This window comes from Panthera leo, chromosome A3 (assembly GCF_018350215.1).
Source record: "Panthera leo isolate Ple1 chromosome A3, P.leo_Ple1_pat1.1, whole genome shotgun sequence".
NCBI classification, from domain to species: domain Eukaryota; kingdom Metazoa; phylum Chordata; class Mammalia; order Carnivora; family Felidae; genus Panthera; species Panthera leo.
In genome coordinates, this window is record NC_056681.1 from 61,949,447 (window position 1) to 61,970,362 (window position 20,916).

At 37.7% G+C, this 20,916-nt stretch overlaps 1 protein-coding gene across 1 annotated transcript in view; it reads left to right on the top strand.

The window, feature by feature from the left end:
- TMEM131 (transmembrane protein 131) overlaps positions 1 to 20,916 on the top strand; it is a 237,656-nt gene that overhangs the window by 185,631 nt on the left and 31,109 nt on the right. Inside the window, exons 19-31 of the mRNA XM_042932060.1 lie at positions 1,320 to 1,406; positions 5,103 to 5,255; positions 5,356 to 5,431; positions 5,601 to 5,718; positions 8,075 to 8,213; positions 8,329 to 8,438; positions 8,912 to 8,978; positions 13,817 to 13,968; positions 14,294 to 14,436; positions 14,855 to 15,041; positions 16,146 to 16,331; positions 17,143 to 17,301; positions 17,721 to 18,304. Of these exons, the coding sequence (XP_042787994.1) occupies positions 1,320 to 1,406; positions 5,103 to 5,255; positions 5,356 to 5,431; positions 5,601 to 5,718; positions 8,075 to 8,213; positions 8,329 to 8,438; positions 8,912 to 8,978; positions 13,817 to 13,968; positions 14,294 to 14,436; positions 14,855 to 15,041; positions 16,146 to 16,331; positions 17,143 to 17,301; positions 17,721 to 18,304 (2,161 nt within the window). The remainder of the gene's footprint in view (positions 1 to 1,319; positions 1,407 to 5,102; positions 5,256 to 5,355; positions 5,432 to 5,600; positions 5,719 to 8,074; positions 8,214 to 8,328; positions 8,439 to 8,911; positions 8,979 to 13,816; positions 13,969 to 14,293; positions 14,437 to 14,854; positions 15,042 to 16,145; positions 16,332 to 17,142; positions 17,302 to 17,720; positions 18,305 to 20,916) is intronic.

The following is a 20,916-nucleotide window of genomic DNA, read 5'->3' on the forward strand; positions in this document are numbered from 1 at the left end:
TTTTTGTTTTCAATAGAAACAACTAAGTTTACTGATAAAGTTACACTTTATCTGTTTCATAACCTTAAAAACTGAGCTTTTGAGAATAGTTTACAAAACAATGGTGTTCATTAGCTCATAGTTTTCTGATAAAACCCAAACCTCTTAACTGAAAACAACTTGAGAAAAATGGCTTTGGCACACTTACAATTGCTCTGTTAGAAACCTGCTTAGGTTATAGCACTGCAAAGACCCTGACTGAAATTCCTGAATTAGATCACTGATTCTTCTGCAATCATTAATATCATCCTGTGTGATATTTCCAAAAAGGAAGATACAGTCGAGAACTCACATCTTAATTTGAGTTCTTATATTTACATGAGTCATTCTAAGTCAAGGGCAAAGTGAAGATCATTGAGTGAAAGACTCTTTGTGGTGTCTAACATGTTGCATTTAGTGGGATTTTGAATGGATATATTTCTGCCACACCTAGATTTTAATTTAATATTTTAATTTAATACTTAGCAGTTCTTTGTGAATTTGAACACTACTAGATTCAACAAGTTGCTGCCCTTATTCTCCAACCTTTTTTCATCATATACCACCCCCACATGAATGAAAGTGAATTCAGAATAAACATAATTAGTGATATAATAATAATATATAAAAATAATAATTAGAATTAAAGTAATAATAAATGATTTGTTGGGAGTATGGCAAATTACCTCCAAAAGTAAAGAATTCCTGTTAATCACTCATAATACAAATAAGTGCATTTCATAGCTATGACAAGTTTTTGTTAGTATGGATAAAAATGAAAACTAGGAAAAAATATCTTAGAGAAGTATCTTTGTAAGTTATGAATAGAGTATGAGTTGATATTCTAAATCTATGATGTTCAACTCATTTTTTAATTAAGTTGATGTTAATTTATTACTATATACAAAAAATAGAGAACTATGTAACTCTAGAAAATGCTGTTTTTCATACATTGTTTTAGGAGTACAATTTGACTTTCCTTGTTAAATTAATAATCTGCAGAATAACCTATTATGAAAATCTGCTCTTCATTCCTTTCCCATTGTTTGGTCTTATTTACCATGTTTTCTTTGAATCACTGAGCAGTACATGGAAATTTACTGTATTTCAGAGCATTTGATGGAGTACATTGGTCAAGTTAAACGGTATATGTAGGTAATTTTAATATTACTTTTGAGTTGGTTATTGCTAATATAAGTCCCAAGTTGAGTTTTTTTACATCCTCAAAACTTATGCAGTAATGATCAAGATTAATCTCAGACTTAAACACTTATTTCCTTATGGTCTACTTCACTCCACAGATTCTAACAATTCCTGTGAAGGCTGTAATCGCAGTGGGTTCACTGACTTGCTTCCCAAAACATATGGTTCTTCCACCTTCCTTTCCAGTAAGAGATTTAATTTATAGATTTTTTTTGTAATTTTTTTCTTTGCCTTTACCTCTGTGTCCCTATAATCTAACAGTAAAGTCAGTTATTCTTTATTAATTGCTTATTTTAAGGTAAGACATTGAACCAGCTTCCACAGGAGACACAAAGAGAACTAGTTCCTTCTCTCAAAAAGTTTTCAATCAAGAATGGGAAATGGGTCCATGATGCATAAATGTAAAGCAGGATGTAGAGAGTGCCCTAAAAAGTATAAAAATGAAGTGCTGTGAGGGAAATACATATGTAATTGATAAAGGTACATGTAAACTGGCTTAGAATTTCTTTTAGCAGGGAAAATAGGGGAGGTAAAAACTTGCATTCAGGACCCTGGAGTCAACCTGAGTATAGACACAGAGGCAGTAAAGTCTGAGATGGCTTTACACAGTAGTGAGTTGCCCAGTTTGATAAGAATGGAGGGAAATTTGGGGCGCCTGGGTGGCTCAGTCGGTTAAGCATCCGACTTCAGCTCGGGTCGTGATCTCGTGATCCGTGGGTTCGAGCCCCACATCAGACTCTGTGCTGACCGCTCAGGGCCTGGAGCCTGTTTCAGATTCTGTGTCTCCCTCTCTCTCTGACCCTCCCCCGTTCATGCTCTGTCTCTGTCTCAAAAATAAGTAAACGTTAAAAAAAAAAAAAAAAAGAATGGAGGGAAATTTAAGAAGATGGATGACATGTTGGAGTGATAGCATGAAAAAAAAAACATTAACACATTTAAGTCCATGAAAATTTAAAGTTTTTAAGCAGAAGTTTGACATCATCAGAGCTGAGTTTAAACTTTTTTTTTTTTTTTTTCTGGCAGAAGTAAATATAAGGTGAATTAGGAAGTGACAATAGAGTGCCTGAGGCCAACCTAGGCACTCATACAGAATCTGTATGAGAAGTGTCAAGAAGAGGTTTGAGCTTAGGGCATTGGCAGAGCAATAAAGCCCTTTCATACCTCTAAGCCTTGGCTGTTTGTCTTGAATGCCGTTCCTCTTCCCCTACCTTCAAAGAACTACACTGTCTTCCAAGATTCAATTCCATTGTCATCTCTTCCCTGACCATTTCTTGACTCCACTAGACATTACTAGGTGTTACATGTGTGATCTTAAAATGATTTTAAATAACCTCTCTTGTAACAGGCCTCACATGTGCTTTAAATATTGCCTTATGTGTTGGTCTCCCCAGTAAGACTCTGAGTTCATCAAAGAAAGGGATGAAGGATCTTTTATCCCCAAAGCAGGCAGTTAGTAGATAATGGGTGGCTAAAGGAGCAAAATAATGGAGACAAGAACTTAGGCAAGAGACATTTCACATTTGAATTGTGCTTGAATATCCTGAGAAGGTCCTACTAATTGAGGCAAGTATGGGTAGGATAGATAGAGTCAAAAATATGACTTAGAGTTTGAACCTAGAGAACAAGGAGAAAAGAAGTAGGGAAATCAAGAGACAGCCACTGCTTTTTGCAGAAAGATGATATGGTCAGTTCAGGGTACATGGGGACAAATGTAGAAGTGTCCCCTACCCTGTGGAAGGAGACATGATGGGTTAAGAGAAATAGTGCAGTGTAAAATCTTAAATAAACCTAAATTCAGAGTTGAGCAACTTAAAAATATAAATTTTGAGTTAATAGGTCCCACACATTTAAGTTGGGTCTTAATGAAATTTTTGTCTTGTGATTCCACTTTGCACTGACTGTACAGAACTCTTGACTTCATTATTTATCCAAAAAGACCTTGTTCCATTCTTCAGTTGCCTTTTCAATCAGTGATATTAAACACAGAATAAACCCTAGAAGGGAATAATTCAGTAGATGACACAGTGAAAGACCCATGGATGGAGTAAACGAGAAAGCATCTGTATAAAAACAAGGTGTTGGTTTTGAACTACTTTGGGCCGAACTTCTAGATATCTTCAGGTGGCTTACAGGACCAAATATTTGCTTGGAATCACAAATTAACTTGATGTTACTGCATTAGTCAGGCTGCTATAACAAATTACCATATTGTGGTGACTTAAACAACAAACATTTACTTCTCACAGTTTTGGGTGCTGGGAGATCTGGTGTTTGGGGAGGGCATTCTTCCTGGTTTTGCAAATGGCTGTCTTCACTGTAACCTCAATTAGCCAGCAGAGCCGAGAGGAATGGCAAGCTCTTTTGTCTCTCCACTAATCCCATTCATTAGGACTCCACCCTTATGACCCGATCACCTCTCCGAAACACTACTCCGAAATACACCTCTAATACTACTAGAACATTGAAGGTTAGAATTTCAACTTATGAATGAGGGGAGAGGGGTTCACATTCAGCCCATAACAGTCATCAGGTTCTATAAAATCTCTTATCTAGTGGAGTATATTCGTGCCAACTAATGTACCTCCAGATACCTCCAGATACCTCCAGATAAACAGGTACCTCCAGTACCTCCAGATAAACATTTGAAGTAACTCAGTTTAATACTTAATATTTGAATTCCATTGTAAAATAAACTTTTGTATCTGTTACCTCTTTTGACCCCACCCCCCTGAAAGACAAGACATGGACTTGAGTGAAGTGGTTATTACAGGTGCATGAAGACCAGGTAACTGCCAGGAACACACAGCTGGTTAGAGGCCAAGCTGGGGCTGTCAAAGGCCTTGTGCTTCCTGCTCCTGTGTTCTCCCCATCATAGCAGCACACCTGGCCTCTCATAGCTGTCTGCTGTTTCCCTCTGGCTGGGCTGCAAATGATGAGTGTTACTTAGAACCTCACCTTCATTCAGCTCTTTTTTCTGTACACTCTCTTAACCTCTGTGTCTTCTAGTACCAAATATTAGCCCAGTGGGTATGATCATTTTCGAGACTTCTTCAAATGACTAGGAATCAAATTATAAGGTAAAATTCTGTACTCAAACAAAAGAAAGATTATAACATAATTCTTATTGAGGATTATTTAAATCATTCAATTTTTTACTTAAAATCTGATCCCCTATCATAGGGAGAAGCATACAGTTGATAAGAGCAGTCACTGGTTATCTAGTCATTTAATCTGCCTGCTATTTTAATAAGATACTTGATAACCTGTATTTTTAAAAGGTATCTCATTTCTCTTTGGTACAAATGACATTTTCTTTTAAAAAGAAAAAATTTTTCCTAAGGAAATCTGATTTTTGTTTTCGTCTTGTTTGGCTTTTGATTTTAGAATTAAATTCTTTCATTCTGAATTTGGATACTTTGGGGGCAGCCTGGCCTTGGTAAACAAACCTTGCTTCACAAACTGACAGTGACCATTTCCTTTATTCAGAGCTGTCTCTGTTGGCATCCTCGTTTTTTTAACATCAAGTGTGAACATTTTTTTTTACTTTCTTATTTTAATTCATTTTCATAAGAGTACAGAGATTTGTCCCGCTAGTTTTTCTATAACAGGCTGTGAAAAAAACAAATTGTGTGTGTGTGTGTGTGTATGCGCGCGCGCACGCACACACACACACACACACACACACACACACACACACAGAAATAGCAATATAGATATATTTGAGAGGGCTCTGATTAACAAATTAGAGATTATTAAGTGATAAAAATTCTAAGTATCCTTTGGGCTTCAGTTTCTGAAAAATATGTCTGTCACCTCTAAATTGTGTGTTCTTAAGAAAATGCAACCACATACAAATGAGTTTGTTTGTTTTCTTCCTTCAGGGGAAAATAGTTCATCAGAGCTTAAATATTATGAACTCCTTCTCACAGAAGGTGAAGATACAACAAATACGATCTTTGTCAGAAGATGTGCGATTTTACTACAAACGGTTACGGGGCAATAAGGAAGACTTAGAGCCAGGAAAAAAGTCAAAGGTTTGAAAACGTTGTGTTTGAGGATTCCCATGTGTTAGTATTGTGTTATTGTGACCTTCTGTGGACTTGGGATTCACAATTCTCCTGTGCCTCTTTGTAGATTGCAAACATTTATTTTGATCCTGGACTGCAGTGTGGGGATCATTGCTATGTTGGCTTGCCTTTTCTATCCAAATGTAAGTTATCTTGCTATTCTCTCTCATGCCCTTCATTCTGCCCAAAATATTTTTTGATGAAACGCCGCCACTCTATCCTTTGGTACCCTGGAAATCATTTGAAGGAAAACTGACAAGTGGATATAGATGTAGGGCTAAACGTGTCATAATACATGTTTCCTTGTTTTAGCCGAACCCAAAGTACAGCCTGGTGTAGCCATGCAGGAAGACACCTGGGATGCTGACTGGGATTTGCATCAAAGCCTGTTCAAAGGATGGATGGGAATAAAGGAAAATTCAGGTCATAGGTGAGTGGTTTTGCTTTAAGTATTTTAGCTATCTTTACCAGTTCGAAATGTACCTGTTGATGTTACTTTCTAGATGTTATTCTTGTATTAGGTTATTTTACTTCTCTATGGCTAAGAAAATAACACCTTATCTTCAGAAAATTATTAATGAGGCATCTTGAATTGCCATTTTAATTGCATATTGCTTAGAAATATACACACTACCATTTTGTTTGTTTCTCCAGTGCTCTAGATAGTTCCTTAAAATCAAAGAACTATTTGAAGTTGTCTTTATATAGGATGAATACAGTGTTCACCTTAGATACAGCCATTTCCATAAGAAAGAAAGTTTTTACCTACCACTGACCTCTGTTAGAGGCAGAGAAAACATGTCCTGGGTTTAATCCCACAATGAAGACCAAGTGTCCGTTTGCTCATTGCAAAAAGAACTACCTCCTCCCTTTCAAATGCTGAACTGTTAGGGCGCACACAGAGCCCAGTTCACATAGGCTCAACGATATATCTTTGGCAGGCAGAAAATGTGCTAATGACAAATCACTACCACACCTGGATTCAAAAGTAGATGCACACTTACTCAGGAATGTAGACGTACAATCTTTCTTATGTTTCAGCAGAGAATGTGACTAGAATAATGATACTATGGCAGCTGATAAAAACTGGTCTTCTTGGGGCGCCTGCGTAGCTCAGTTGTTTAAACTTCCAACTTTGTTTGGCTCAGGTCATGATCTCAGAGTTCGTGGGTTCGAGCCCCGCATTGGGCTCTGTGCTGACTGCTTAGAGCCTAGAGCCTGCTTCAGAGTCTGTGACCCTCTCTCTGCCCCTCCCCAACTTGTGTGTGTGTGCATGTATGCATGCTCTCTCTCTCTCTCTCAAAAATAAACTTAAAATGTTAAAAAAAAAAAAAACTGCTATCCTCCACTTGCCTAATTTGAATCTATTTGTCACTATCAGGATATTCTCATTTATAGGTACTAAATTTTTCAAACCATTAGCAATTGAATTTAAGACGTTCTGTTTATCTGAACTATCTGCTGTGGAAAGATTTCTTAAGGCAGACGAGAGTTAAATTTGTACTTTAAAATGGTTAAAATAAGTACAGAAAGACTTCTGATGTACTCACTCAAGAGAACACTCAATAAAATAGTTCTTCGTCCCCAACATTTCCATTACAGACATTACAATGTATAGACAGTCTCCAAATTTTAATATTATGAATACATAAGTTGGAGTGCTATAGAGCAACGTCTTCCCCTCCTACCCACCAAAACCCCTACCTTCCTCCACCTGTGCCCAACACTCCACTGCTAAAGAGCTGGGCTTTGCATCTACCCCGTACCATCACGTCCCAGGTGCACAGTGAGTGTGGCATTCTCCCCGCTCCTACTGTGTCACTGTGTATGTTACAGAGAATTTCTGTTTCTAGTCTTGTAAAGCCTGTATTCTTACCAACATAGAGTATTGGTATTCACTGGTATTGTGGGTTAAAGTAGGCTTCAGTGTTTGGGCCCAGGGACCTTAGCCCCATGTGTAATGTTGTTTCCTTAGGAAATGTGTTCTTGGTCTCTAAACAGCTGGTTCTTGAACAGTCATAAGTAGGGAAATACTCAGATGACATCCTGAATATTGCTGATAACTTTACATATATCTGTGTAAAGGCCCCATATGTATTACCACTTCAACTAACATCTTCATTGCATGTCAGGATTTTCCTTCATTTTTTAATCCCAAAGAGGGAAAGCCATATGCCAAGCAATGCACTGCCATCCCATAGGTTATCCTGATGAATATTCATCAGCAGCCTGCTGTTGGTGTCTAGATCTTTCCACTAGGCATGCAGGATCCTTTAGGATCCCCTTAACACCATATGTTATCTGTGTATACCTGCCTTGTCCTTTACATATTTGGTACAAAAAACAACACAGGTGATCAGTGATAGAGACTTTGGCAGCTCTTTGTGCCAAAACAGAGACATCTTCATACGTGTCTATTAAAAGTGTAGTAAAATGTCAGAGCAAATAAAACTGTGTTTATTTAAGAATATAATAATAGATCATATTCAGAAAATTCAAATATTTTATTTTGATATAGTGATTTACAGGGGTGCCTGGGTGGCTTAGTCGGTTAAGCATCTGACTTCAGCTCAGGTCATGATCTCACTGTGAATTCAAGCCCCGCGTCAGGCTCTGTGCTGACAGCTCAGAGCCTGGAACCTGCTTTGAATTCTGTGTCTCCCTCTCTCTCTGCCTCTCGCTCCGCCACTCCCTAACTCACACTCTGTCTCTCTCTTTCAAAAATAAATAAACATTTGAGAAAAAATTTTTAATGATATAGTGACTTACAAATTATTTTTTTCTAGATTGAGCGCTTTATTTGAAGTAAATACAGACCTTCAAAAAAATATACTGTCAAAAATCACTGCTGAGCTCTCTTGGCCTTCTATAATTAGCTCCCCCCGGCACTTGAAATTTCCACTTACTAATACAAACTGCTCCTCAGTAAGTATTCAGAATGACCTTGGTTTTGGGAAATATATAATAGGGTTATAAAGTATCTACCCTTAACTTTTAACTGTGGAAACCTCTCATTTACTGTTTTGTTACTTTGTTTAAGGAAGAAGAGATTACTTTAGAAAATCCTGCAGATGTTCCTGTCTATATACAATTTATTCCTCTAGCTTTATATTCCAATCCTTCAGTCTTTGTAGATAAGTTAATATCAAGGTAAGCATTGCTTTAAATAATCAAAATGTTCCATATTAGCATCGATTATTATTTTATACATTTAAAACTTTATTGCAGCTTATACAGTAATAGAATTGGCTTAGAGAAATTCTAGATCTGTAATTAAAATTGAGAGGAAGTACTGGGGAGAGATATAGCTATATCTAAGTATTTAAGTATCTAGAAAAGTTTTCAGCTTAAGATAAGAAAAAGTAATGTTGAACTCCTTTCTAAAAAATTATAAAGAGAAAGCAAGTGGAACCTTTCAAATGTTTTAGTTTTTAAAAAATGAGCAAAATATTAACAATAAGTTGTGGCTTTAATTTTTGGAAAGCCATTAATGTGGTAATACTGACCTCAAAATCAGCCAGAAGGTAATTTGCAAATAAAATACAAACTTAATAATTACTCTTTACCCCCTAATTAATTATGATGCTGTTTATGAAGAAATATATGTACATTTTTTATTTTAGGTTTAACTTGAGTAAGGTTGCAAAGATAGATTTAAGAACACTAGAATTCCAAGTCTTCAGAAACACTGTAAGTATGTAAACTTCATACTAATTCCAAAGAAATAACTATGATATGATCAGAGCAAATTTGGAAGAAAACTACTGACTACCCTGAAATTTGACTGAAGGGCAGGTTACTAAAGAAGTCAAAGCAGTCCAGTAATCATTTTAGAGGCAAAAAACCAGGAGGAATGGATGGGATTTAGAACATGAAGCACACAGGATAGAAGGTTCCTGTTTGCAGGCATTATAAGCTCATGAAGTTTTATAATAATGACAACCAGAAACCCTGAGGATATATAAATGCGGTATAAACTAACATAATTTATTTTTATTAAGCCTCAAAATAATCAGCTCAGTCATTTAAAATTTTATTTTGGATACTTCCTAATAAAATTGTAAGCTCAATGAATGCCAAACCCATGGTTGTTGAACAGATTAAACAAACTCACTTGGGAAGCCCTTCAGTTGGTTCCTTGATATGTAGGAAGACCATGGTGAGTGTTGACTGGATAAGACAATCTGTGGCTCAGTAGGCCAGGAAAGAAAAGCAGTGCAAAGTGTTTTTAGTATTTGGGGGCTATGTTAAAGAACCTTTCCCAGTTTTTCATGAGCATCTAGTATGTGTGAGCATTTGCCAGAGACATTCACACTTATAATTTCACATAGTCATTATAGTAGCCAACTGAGCAATTACTAGTAACCCAGGAGGTATTTCCCTTGTTCACTTGGCAGGAAAAAGAAGTCTCAGGAAAAGAAAGCAACTTACCCAAGTTCATACCCGTGATAACTGGCAGGGCCAAATTCAAGTCTAGTTCTCTCAGATCCCAGAGCCCTTGCCCATACTCATGCCACATGGTCATTGCTGATTAGGAATCCCAAATAGCCCGTTAAACCAGATATTTTATAGTTCTTGAAATATGTGTGTGCTTTCCCATAGTTTTGTGTTTTATTCTCTAAAGCATATGTTAGCTAAACCTTTGTAGAATAGTTTTTATATAGTCTTTAAGTCAATTTTGTATAGGAAAGTAATTCTCAATATGTCTTTCTTCTGCCAAATAATAGAACACTAGACTGAAATTTAGGCAATCATATATTCTAGTCTCATGCCCTTCTCTTGGAATCTTTTTGTAATCTGTTTTTTCCATATGTAGAGTGACAACCTAATAAGCTCAAGGTTATCTAGATTCCAAATAATTAGAAATCTCAGTAACCAGAAATTCCTTTCATTCTGCTTTGATAAGGATGGAAATACACATAAGAAGTAAATGAGCTAATTTTTACCTTTTTTTCTTATTGAATACAAGTTCTTTTGTGTTATTTGCAAGATATAAAACACTGAAGTATAGGCACTGTGAGAAGTAGGAAGACGAATGAGAATACTCTAGACTTCAGAAATTTATTATAAATGTGAAGTTCTAGGTCTTAGGGTGAACTTACGATAATTTCTATCACAGTTCTCTATAGTGCTGATAAAACTGTGGTTCTCAAAGTATTGGGTCTCCTTTATAGTCTTAAAAATTATTCGGGACTCCAAAGAGATTTTTTTGTTTATGTGGATTATATCTATCCATATTTAGCATAATAAAAATTAAAACTGAGAGATTTTTTATACAAAAGGCCAAAGATTGGGGTGCCTGGGTAGCTCAGGCAGTTGAACATCCGACTCTTGATTTCTGCTCAGGTTATGATCCCAGGGTCATGGTATCAAGCCCTGCATCCAGCTCTGTGCTGAGCATGAAGCCTGCTTCAGATTCTCAGTCTCTCTCCCTCTGCCCCTGCCCCCACCTTGTATGTGTATGCTCTTGCGCTCACTCTCTCTCTCTCTCTAAAATTAAAAAAAAGGAGTATCTTAATTGCCTTTTTAATTAATTCTAACTCTATGCATCAGTCATTCAGAAAATATTGGTTCATCTAGATATGCAGAGCTTCCAAATGTTGACATGATTCACTCTATAAAATTCAAAAAAAATAATATTCATTAATACAACTACCAGTCTCATCAGGGAATTCTTTAACTATTGGGAGGCTGTGAAGTTCACAGGGGGTGGATTCAAGTTTCCCATAATTCTAAATTTTCTCACTCGAATTTTATCATTGGCAGCAAATACGTCAGTTGTTGTTCCTTGATTGGATAGATGCACTTCATTTTTGTGAATTTGTCACCAAATATCAAAGTCTGAATAACCACAGATTAACTGTCAATCATTCTTCCAACTGTAAATGGTTTTCCAGGAGAAAAGCAGCTAATTCTATTTGTATCTCAAATGATAGCTTCTCAAGACAACATGGTACTTCAGCAGGCAGCAGGAGTGCTATATGCATACTTCCCATTTTATCACACAATGGTAAAAATGCATGTGCCCAAAGACTGAGATTTATTAAGATTAGTATCATTACTGCTTTATTAGTAATAACTTTTTTTTAACTACAGGTACATGGCAGTGAAGAAGACAGTAGCTACTAAGGAAGTTAGATACCACTGCCTTTACTTTAAGCTGAAGCATCAGCAGTTTTACCCACCATTGATTTTGCTGACCATTGGTGCAAATGTCGACACAGTGGAAAAGGCAAATAGCATCTGCCAGTGTTATGAAAATAGTTTTGACACCATGGATACACTGAAAAGATTCTGAGATCCCCAGGGGTCCCATGGGTCACTCTTTAGAGAGCCACTACTGCAAAATTACTGAGAATTATTGAGGCCTTAATGATATCCCTGAGGCATCACAACATCCTCAAATGTTTGCCAAATCATCAGAGTTTAAATTAGCTAGTGTTTATTGGTAAGATATGCGTAGTATATAATGTGTCCATCAATTACTCAGAATAGTTTACCTAACAAAGAACTTATTTACCAACCATTTTGGAGCAGTCAGGATATTCCATTGTCCCGGTAGATGTTGACAGAGAAGAATGTTAGATGCAGAAAAAAGTTTGTGCCTCAGAATCAAGAGTTAAAAATTAAGGGCGTCAGTAAGTCTATTGACTAGAAATAATGTTTGTAGAATCATGCTAACACAGGTAGGTAGATCTATGTTTGAAACCTAACTATGCCAAGTGGAGTAGAAAGTCGTACAAACCTCACTCCCCTTCCACATGTTAGCAGAGCCATGATGAGCCATGGATGTTTATAGTCAAGTGTTGCCAGAGCACCTGGGTGGCTCAGGTTGAGCATCTGAGTCTTGATTTTGGCTCAGGTTATGATCCCAGGGTCGTGGGATTGAGCATGAGTGCTGAGCATGGAGCCTGCTTAGGATTCTCTCTCTCTCCCTCTGCCCCTCTCCTCCCATGCTCACGTGCTCTCTCTCTCTCTCTCTCTCTCTCTCTCTCTAAAATAAAAATATATCCAAGTGATGCCAACCCTTCCCCCAAAAATGGTTAAACAATGTTACTTAAGAATTAGAATAGTTGGAAAAAAAATTAGAATAGTTGGGGTGCCTGGGTGGCACAGTTGGTTCAGTGTCCCGACTCTTGACATCAGTTCAGGTTATGATCTCATGGTTGGTAGGATCAAGCCCTGAGTCAGGCTTCGAGCTAACAGCCCAGAGCCTGTTTGGGATTCTCTCTCCCCCTCTGCCCCTTCCCCCTTCCCCCATCTCTCAAACATTTTTTAAAAATCATAACAATATATCCTTATATTTTTTTTAAATACAAAATGAATATCTAAATCTTATCAGTAGGAGTGCCTGGGTGGCTCAGTTAAGTGTTGGACTTCAGCTCAGGTCATGATCTCACGGTTCATGAGTTCAAGCCCTGCATCTGGCCCTCTGCTGTCAGCACAGAGCCTGCTTCAGATCCTCTGTCTCCCTCTTTCTGTTCCTCCCCTGCTTATTCATATTCTGTCTCTCTCTCTCTCTCTCTCTCTCTCTCTCTCTCTCTCTCTCTCTGTCAAAAATAAACCTGTAAGGTTTATTAACAATATATCCTTATGTTTTTTTTAAATACAAAACGAATATTTAAACCTAATCAGTAGGAGTGCCTGAGTGACTCAGTCGGCTAAGCATCCGACTTCAGCTCAGGTCATGATCTCACTGTTCCAAGTTCAAGCCCCACATCGGGCTCTGTGCTGACAGCTCAGAGCCCGGAGTCTGCTTCTGATTCTGTGTCTCCCTCTCTCTCTGCCCCTCCCCCACTCTCTCTCTGTCTCTCAAAAATGAATAAATGTTAAAAAGAAATTTTAAAAAAATAAAATAAGTAAACATTTAAAAAAATAAGTTTTATCAATAACAAGCTGTCAAGAAGTCCTATTTTGGTTATTAAACTATTTAATCTTTCAGTCATCAAGTGTTAATGAAACAGTAATTATATGCTGAGCTCTCAAAATTCAAAGATAGATTGATATTGAGTTAGAATTATTTTTACAAATAAAATCTGATGCAACCTGAAGACCCTTTGGCTGATACCCACCAGAGGGGGAAGGAGCAGGAAAACAGTGTGAAAGTGAGAACAGCATCCACGAGACTTAAGGCTGCTGGGAGCTGGGTGCACGGCTGTTTGCTTTGTGCTAAGACATTGAGCTACACTTCTTAAGTTTGTGTCCTTTTATGTATGTGTATTACATTTCAAAAAATTTTTAAGTTAAAAATAAAAAGATCTGTATACAAAAACAAATGCCTAACAAATATGAGGACTTTGGTCACTTGGGGTTCAAAGCCCTCTTGGGGACTTAATGCACAGTAGTAAGGGTCATCACTGGTTGCCCATTTCTGCTTGCAAACTGACCAGTATCTAAATCATGAGGAATAAAATTGTTCACATATTTAATCTATTCAAGAAACTCATACTGGGCTGTGGATGGCGTAAAGGAAAAGTCTTTCCAGAGAATATAGTAATGACTTCTGTTTATTTACCCAATGATTCAAGGCTCATCCACTGCAGAGTTCAACAGGATTTACAGAAGGCCTGTCTCGACATTTAATTTTAAACCTAATTTTAAAACCTGGAGAAAAGAAATCTGTCAAAATAAAGTTTACTCCAATTCACAACAGAACTGTTTCTTCACTAATCATAATCAGGTATGCATTATGATTTAAGTGTGGGTCAGTTTTTAGTACTTATACAGAAGTCCTTACTTGATTTTTAATTTGGGTTTACGTGTCTAATTTATTAAATAGGGTATTCACTTTGTCTAAAACATGCACGCATCACACCACACCGGATGAAATGTACCTCTGTGATTATGTTTATAACTTGAAAACCTGAAAAAATATTCTTACTGTACCATGTGTGACTCTTAAAACTGAAAAACCCTTCTCTCTGTGTAGATTTTTAAATTCTTAGAGGATAAATGTTTCAGTCTCAAATTTAGTGGGAGAAAATTCTGTAATTCTTCTTGCACAGAAATAACCTGACTGTGGTGGATGCTGTGATGGTCCAAGGACAAGGAACAACTGAGAACTTGAGAGTAGCAGGCAAACTTCCGGGTCCAGGGAGTTCCTTACGCTTTAAAATCACAGAAGCATTATTGAAAGACTGTACAGATAGTAAGTATTCCTAACAGTTCCAAGGGCACAACTTTCAGTATTTGCTTCCAACAATAAATAATTCCCCAAAAAAGAACAGTATTTCTATACATGCACCTGTATATATTAGTGATGAATACTTAAGATTTTTAATGAAATACTCTGACTTGCTTTCAGGGTTGTTTAATTTGGATCCTAAAAGATTTAAAGGCTCTGTATTCATTGCATGTCTTAGGTGGTTTACTCTGAGTATGGAAAGTAAAGCATAATTAAACTTTGGTGTCTAAAATGACACAGTAAAGTGGAGTACTTCTGATGAAAGCTGGGTACCAGCTGATCTCTTTGGCATGAGGAGGTAGTTCATAATGTCTGGCATATATTCATTGAATCTGGAGAGCATGCAAGATTTATATTCACTCTTGATTTTTTTTTCCTTTAGATTTAAAACTAAGAGAACCAAATTTCACATTGAAAAGAACATTTAAAGTAGAGAATACAGGACAACTTCAGATTCACATAGAAACCATTGAAGTCAGTGGGTACTCATGTGAGGGATATGGCTTTAAAGTTGTTAATTGTCAAGAGTTTGCACTAAGCGCCAACGCCTCTAAAGACATAATCATATTGTAAGTATTTTCTTCTGAGGTGTAACGAATCACTAGCTTCTCATCAACCTCAAATAATACAATTGCTTAAACTCCGTGCAAAGATAACGTTTTCATACAACAAAAGGTATTTTATCCACAAATGTAGTTTATTTGATTTCTTTTTTCCACTTAATCGTTGGTTATTTCTTCATTGTTTTCAAAATTGTGAAACTTCCTCTGTATCAGAAGTGGATCAGATAATCTTAGAAACTGGTTTCAAAATTATCTTCAGGGTTGTGTTAAAGTGTAACATGTCGGTAGGAAATTGACTATAAATTCAGTCTCAGCAACAGACCAGTCCCTTGTATCACATACGTGCACTTTTCTGTGTGTGCAATGTAGGAGTGTGTAATATTTTGGTCAGAAGATAATTTTTTTTGCCTGTATTAGTAATAGCTGCAGCCTATTTTAATATTAATTGACAACTTGTTAGATTATAGAGTTTATGTAATAAAATGTGACCTCTGTCCCCTTAATTGAGTGATAATTTCATGGTGTTCAATGGACGTTGACTCAGTACATAGTGATGTTACTCAGGTAAGGTATAATGCTTGGTACCTAAAGGTACAGTGAAGAATAAGACACCTTTCCTCAAGGTATAGATCATCTGGTTGGGGAGCATACAGTTAACAAAAAGTAAAAAATGAAATAATTGGGGCAGAAAGAAGTACTGCAGGAGATAGGACAAGGGCTAGGATGGTTTTGGGTTTTTTGGGTGGTTTTTTTTTTTTTTTTTTCAAAGGTGTTATTGGAACTATATCCTGGGAGAAGAGGGTAGATTCAGATAAAGGAGAAAAGAAGGGGGAGGGAGAGAAGCTCAGAGAACACTTCCTGAATTAATAATTACGCAAAGCTGCGTTATTCTTTTTCATGTAATTTCTTCAGTTATCCACAGAATATAGCTGTATTTGTTATTAACCTCATGGAATAATGCTTTCTCCATCTTAAAATGAGGAAGTGGCACAGAACTATCAAACTCTCAAATTCTCTGTTAGGCTTCAAAGGTGTGTGAGACTGGTGTTATATGTAAACTGCTATGGTATATTTTTAAAACTTAGTCTGACTGCTACCATTCTGTTTTAGGTTTACTCCTGATTTCACAGCTTCTAGAGTTATTCGTGAACTGAAGTTTATAACAACCAGTGGCTCTGAATTTGTATTTGTATTGAACGCATCCCTTCCATACCATATGTTAGCAACCTGTGCAGAAGCCCTCCCCAGACCCAACTGGGAGCTGGCTCTGTACATCATCATCTCAGGAATAATGAGGTACTTGTGTCTTTTTTTGAGGTTGGTATTCAGGCGTCACTTGACACTGTTCATCACATGCTCACTGTGTGCCAGTCACTCTTCTGAGTGCTGGGAATCTGTCAGTGAACAGAACAGATCTTTCTGCCTCAGTCAAACCTGCGCACACTATTGGGAGCAGTCAGAACTAACCCTGGTTGGGTGGCATATACAGTAAAGACATATCTTCTTCCCTTAAAATTTGTTACACAAATTAAGTACATGTTAATTTCTTAAAGGGAAAAAACCATTTATAATTTACCAGGTACAGTTACTTCATTTCAGCATATGTAACTTAATCAACATGATAGAATATTTTTTTTGAAACAGACCCAAGCAACATGAAACATGAGAAATACTTTTTAAATCCTCAGCAACCTTATCTTTTTTTTTTTCAGTCTGTTTATGTGTGTGGAGGGTTAGATACACTTGCCTCTAAATTTACATGGTTACCCCACACATCCTTTAAGGGAAAAGAGTTGGTAGAGAGTTAAAACTGCAAGATAGTTTACCTTCTTGGTAAAAGGAAAAGTGTCCTCCAAGTGTCTGTTCTGATACAAATAATTATTTTCTTTATAGAAGTCTCCATGTAAGTTGGCATTCTGTAAAAACAAGTGTGTAGACTTTTATCCATAGTGCTTTGTTTTTGTCCAGTCCAATGAAAACTGTCACCAGCATCTCTGTTTTTTATATCCTTGTGTACTTTACCAAGAAACTCTGCCTTTAATATTAAATTTTGTTACTCTTGCACTAACAAATGAATCCCGCTGCTCCGCCTTCTGTACCCCTACAGTGCTCTGTTTCTCTTGGTAATTGGAACAGCCTATTTAGAAGCTCAAGGAATTTGGGAGCCATTTCGAAGGCGACTATCCTTTGAGGCCTCGAACCCCCCCTTTGATGTGGGAAGACCATTTGATCTCAGGAGAATCGTTGGTATTTCGTCTGAAGGAAAGTATGTTCACATGCTGGAAATAAATTTTCTAGTATACATAGATTTGACTGATGTAATTCAAAGAAAAAATAAGTTTTTCTTTTCATCTTTGCTCAAGGGAGAAAAAATTTTAATTCTAATTACTTAATAATCTCCTGTGTATATAGCTGTCTTCTCTACTAAGAACTCAACAGCAAATCCTACGTTTTTGTTATGTTGGTGAGGGTTAAAATATTCGTAATAAGATCACTGACTTGGTTCCTAAATTTTCAGAGAATAGACCCTATAAAATTGTGGAAAGTATCCCTATGTCTTGCTGGGGTTTTTTCCTTAGAGTAGCTTGTATTTTTCTCTTGCGGCTGTACTGATGAAATAAAAATTTTTTAATCTTAGATTTTGTAGGTTGCTATTTACTGATCTACAGTTGGTCCTTTTTTCAGCTTGAACACACTCAGCTGTGACCCCGGTCACAGTAGGGGGTTCTGTGGAGCAGGCGGCTCGTCATCCCGGCCCAGTGCAGGGAGTCACAAGCAGTGTGGCCCACCGGTCCACCCACACAGCAGTCACAGCAATAGAAACTCAGCTGACGTGGAAAACGTCAGAGCCAAAAACAGCTCAAGCACTTCTAGCAGGACTTCTGCACAATCTGCTAGTAAAGCAAGCCCCCTTGTCTTAGATTCAAATGCAGTGGCCCAGGGTCACACAGCAGGCAGAAAGTCCAAAGGGGCAAAACAGAGCCAGCACAGCAGTCAGCACCATGCCCACAGCCCACTGGAGCGGCACTCTCCACCTCCACCGCCACCACCAGTGCCTCAGCACCAGGAACCGCAGCTGGAAAGGCTGTCACCCGCCCCCCTCTCGCACCCTTCCCACCCAGAACGTGCCAGCAGCACAAGGCACAGCTCAGAGGACTCAGACATCACCAGTCTCATAGAAGCCATGGACAAAGACTTCGACCACCATGATTCCCCACCCCTAGAAGTGTTTACAGAGCAGCCGCCATCACCACTGTCCAAAAGCAAAGGTAATCATCCGCTCTTACTGTCAGAAAAGCATGATATATGAAGGGAAAGCCAGTGCATAATTAAGGAGCTGTTGCGATCATAGTTGTGATAAACAGCTAATTTAGTAAGTGTTCTTGTGGTTCAAATTTACCTCCAGTTTGGACTGAAACTTTTCTGTATCAGATGTAAATAGAGAGGGACCCATTTATCATAAAAGATATTTGTACTTCTTAGGTACTTACCAAACTCAGAGACTTATTGGACAACTGTTTCCATTTTCAACTATTTGTGTTTGTTGTCTTGTGATAGGTTGAGCTTTCTTTTTTTAATCGTTAAAATAATTTTTATACAGTGGTAAAATGGAGATCATCTCTGCCTTTTAACTCGAAAATAACATTTCCACAGAACCTGTACTTTAGAGCAGGGGTTGGCAAACTACAGCCAGTGGGCCAAATCACCACCTGTTTTTATAAATAAAGCTTTATTGGGACAAGCCATGCTCATTCATTTACATATTGTCTATGGCTACTTTCATGCTACAACAGCAAAGTTGAGTAGCTGCAAAAGACCGTAAGGTCCACAAACCTGAAAATATTTACTATCTAGCTCTTTACAAAAAAAAGTTTGCTGATCCCTGCTTTGGAGTTCTGTATGCTGTGTTAGTTACCTATTTCTCAGTAACCAATCACCTGAAAACTTCATCACTTAAATACCAACCTCTACTGTCTCAGAGTTTCTGTGGGTCAGGCATCTGTGTGCCGCTTACTTAGCTGGGTTCTCCAGCTCATGAGACGGCAATCAAGGTGTTGCCTGGGGGTGAAGTCATCTTAAAGTTCAAATGAAGGTGGATCCGCTTCCAAGCTCACTCGGGTGGTTGATGGTAGGATTCAGTTCTTCGTGGCCTGTTGGACTGAGGATCTCAGTTCCTTGCTGGCTGTGGCCAGCAGCCTCTCATGGGTCCTTTCCATAGAGCAATTCAAAGCAGTTAGCTTCACCAGAGCAAGGAAGCTAGAAGGCAAGAGAGGGAACAAGCTAGAAGGGCAGAAATCAGAGTCTCTTACAACCTAATCTTGGAAGTGACATCCCATAACTTTTGCAGTGTTCTGCTCATTAGGAATATGGTGTGGCCCATACTCCAGGAGAGAGAACTCCATAGAGCATAAACACCAGGAGGGTGGGGCTCACTGGGATTCACCTTAGACATTACATACCACACATACACAGTGGTAGCCCATTTGGTAACTTCCAAAATCAAAATATAAAAACCAGTAAACCAGTAAAAGCCAATTAATCCCTTTACAGCCTGAACTTTTGCATCTTCCTCTCTCTCCTGTGGCAGCCCTGCTAAAACACGTTATTGCAAGCCTGTTTTGATATCTTCCTCACTGGTGTACCAAGGAGTTTTTTGCCTTTGGTTTATGCAGGGAATGGGGAACTTGGCGGCACTGAAAGGCCAAAAGCAATCCAGTGTCCCAGAGTCCAGGACTTTTCTATTAGATAATTTCCTGGTCCCAGTGATACAAAAACTAGTTACCTAGCGTCCTCTTAGAATTACATGTATTTGGATTTGCAAAACAGTAAAATATCTTGAATATTACTTAACTTTTTCCAGAGAAATATATTTTTTGTTAACTCATTATTAATAGAGCTTACTTATTTTAGGGAAGTTTTTATAGTAATATTAAATGAATGTTTAAGTTCTTTTTTTAATTAGGTCAAGTTACATAATATGTTTTCCCCATATTGAGGACATTAATAAAATGAATGTAGATGATCCTTTCTTACCAGAAAGAAAGAATTTGTCAGTCAAACTGAATACCTCACTGCTGTGTCTAAAATAGTCCTCCAATATCAGTGTGATAGGCCCATTTTTATTTTCAGGGTCATTCACCTAGAATGTAAATTTTAAAATTAAAAAATGGGGGGCACCTGGGTGTTTCAGTCGGTTAAGCAACCGACTTCGGCTCAGGTCATGATCTCACAGTTTGTGAGTTCAAGTCCCTCATCAGGCTCTGTGCTGACAGCTCAGAGCCTGGAGCCTGCTTCAGATTCTGTGTCTCATTCTCACTCTGCCCACCACCCCCCCCCCCCGCCACATGTGCTCTGTTTCTGTCTCTCAAAAATAAAATAAAAAATTTATTTGTAGATTTGTAAAAAATTTGTAAAAATTTATTTGTAAAAAAATTTTTTTTAATTAAATTAAAAAATGGTTTTTAATTATCACAGCGGTCTTAGAGTCCGCCTACTAAAAGATATGTAATGATGGCTTATGGGCACCACATTGTTACTGATTCTTTAGCCCACAAGGAGACAGTGGTTCCAGGCATCACATGAGTGGCCATTCTGTTTGTTATCTTTCCTATTGCTGCTGTTCAGAAAGAAGAAAGGAGACAAAATCTTTAATTTATTTTTCAGCAAGTGTTGTTATTAAAGTGTAACATACACATGGAAAACCAGCCTCTTAAATGAACTTTCAAAGGGAGGCATTGATCTCCAGGTTGCAAAATAGTGGCATGTCATAAAACCCTAGGCTTTTAGTTGGGCTGAACCTTTATAACCTCTCTAAAGCTTTCCCCCAGTCCCTACAAATAGTCATCATGTTTACATGAAGTATGAACCTTCTGTTTTCAGA